The sequence below is a fragment of the Geospiza fortis genome, unplaced genomic scaffold, assembly GCF_000277835.1.
Source record: "Geospiza fortis unplaced genomic scaffold, GeoFor_1.0 scaffold22, whole genome shotgun sequence".
In the NCBI taxonomy this organism is placed as follows: domain Eukaryota; kingdom Metazoa; phylum Chordata; class Aves; order Passeriformes; family Thraupidae; genus Geospiza; species Geospiza fortis.
Window position 1 is genome coordinate 3,500 of NW_005054700.1, and position 1,476 is coordinate 4,975.

General features: G+C 57.5%; 1 protein-coding gene across 1 annotated transcript in view; it reads left to right on the top strand.

Moving 5' to 3' along the window:
- The first annotated feature begins 1,135 nt into the window (after window positions 1-1,135).
- CBX5 (chromobox 5) overlaps window positions 1,136-1,476 on the top strand; it is a 2,273-nt gene continuing 1,932 nt past the window's right edge. Inside the window, exon 1 of the mRNA XM_014311240.2 lies at window positions 1,136-1,221. Coding sequence (XP_014166715.2) covers window positions 1,154-1,221 — 68 coding nt within the window. The 5' untranslated portion in view covers window positions 1,136-1,153. The remainder of the gene's footprint in view (window positions 1,222-1,476) is intronic.

Genomic DNA, 1,476 nt, shown 5'->3' on the forward strand with positions numbered 1-1,476 from the left:
GGGCCCCTCAGCGGCGCTTTGAACCCAAATCTGCGGCTTTTTACCCCAAAATTGCGGGGTTTGCCCTCAAACCGCCGCGTCCCGCCCCAAACCGGCGCTTTCCTGCCTCACACCGGCAGCTTTTCCCTCAGAGCTGCGGTTTTTTGCCCTGGAGAGGCGCTTTTGGCCTCAGCGCGGCGCGTTCCCTTTGTTCCCTCAGGATTCCCGGGCGCGGGATCCGGGACCGGCGCCCCGGGGGCTCCGCCGCGCGTTTTCCTCTCCTAAATTCGCCTTTTCCCACCCAAACGGGCCCCTTTGCCCTCAGGAACCCAGCCGGAATCTGCCGATTCCCGCCCGAATCCCCGCCGGGAATCCGGCAGGAAATTCCAGCCGGGAGCGAGGAATTCCCCGCGTCCCTCGCGGGGCCGCGTTTGAGAGAAAGAAACCCGCTAAAATCCTGCCTGGAGGGAGGGGAAATAATCCCCAGTTGGGGTTTTCTTAAAACGTCTGGTTTTAAATCGTCCTCGTTTTTAAGGGGTTTAGCCCAAATTCCATTTCCCTGCTCCCAAATCCCCCCCCCCCTCAGTTTTGGGGGATTTATTCCAAATCCCGTTTCGCTCTGCTTAAATCCTCTGTGTTTTTTGGGGTTTTTTTTAAGGGGTTTTTAGCCCAAATCGCGTTTCTTTGTGCCTAAATCCCCGCTGGTTTTTAGGAATCAGCCCCTCCTGTGCCTCCCCCCTTGGGATTTCCCTTTGGAGATCCCAAACTGACCCCAAATCCCTTTCAGGGATCCCAAAATGACCCCAAATCCCTCTTGAGGATCTCTAAATGACCCAAATCCCTTTTTGGGATGCCAAAATGACCCCAAATCCCTCCTGGGGATCCCAAGGTGTCCCCAAATCCCTTTTGAGATCCCCAAAATTACCCCAAATCTCCCTTTGGGTGTCCTGAGATGAGCCCAAATCCCCCCCCGAGCCATCCCCTGTGCCCCCTGGGTGACAACGCCGTGTCCCCAGAGCTGCGCTGTGGGCAGGAGGAGCAGTGCCATGTCCCATGGTGACATTGTGTGACCCATGGTGACATTCTGTGACACTCCTGTCCCTGTCCCTGTCCCCAGAGCTGTGCTGTGGGCAGGAGGAGCAGTGCCATGTCCCAGGGTGACATTGTGTGACCCATGGTGACATTCTGTGACATTCCCTGTCCCTGTCCCCAGAGCGGTGGCTGCGCTATGGGCAGGAGGAGCAGTGCCATGTCCCAGGGTGACATTGTGTGACCCATGGTGACATTCTGTGACACTCCTGTCCCTGTCCCTGTCCCCAGAGCTGTGCTGTGGGCAGGAGGAGCAGTGCCATGTCCCAGGGTGACATTGTGTGACCCATGGTGACATTCTGTGACACTCCTGTCCCTGTCCCTGTCCCCAGAGCTGTGCTGTGGGCAGGAGGAGCAGTGCCATGTCCCAGGGTGACATTGTGTGACCCATGGTGACATTCTGTGACA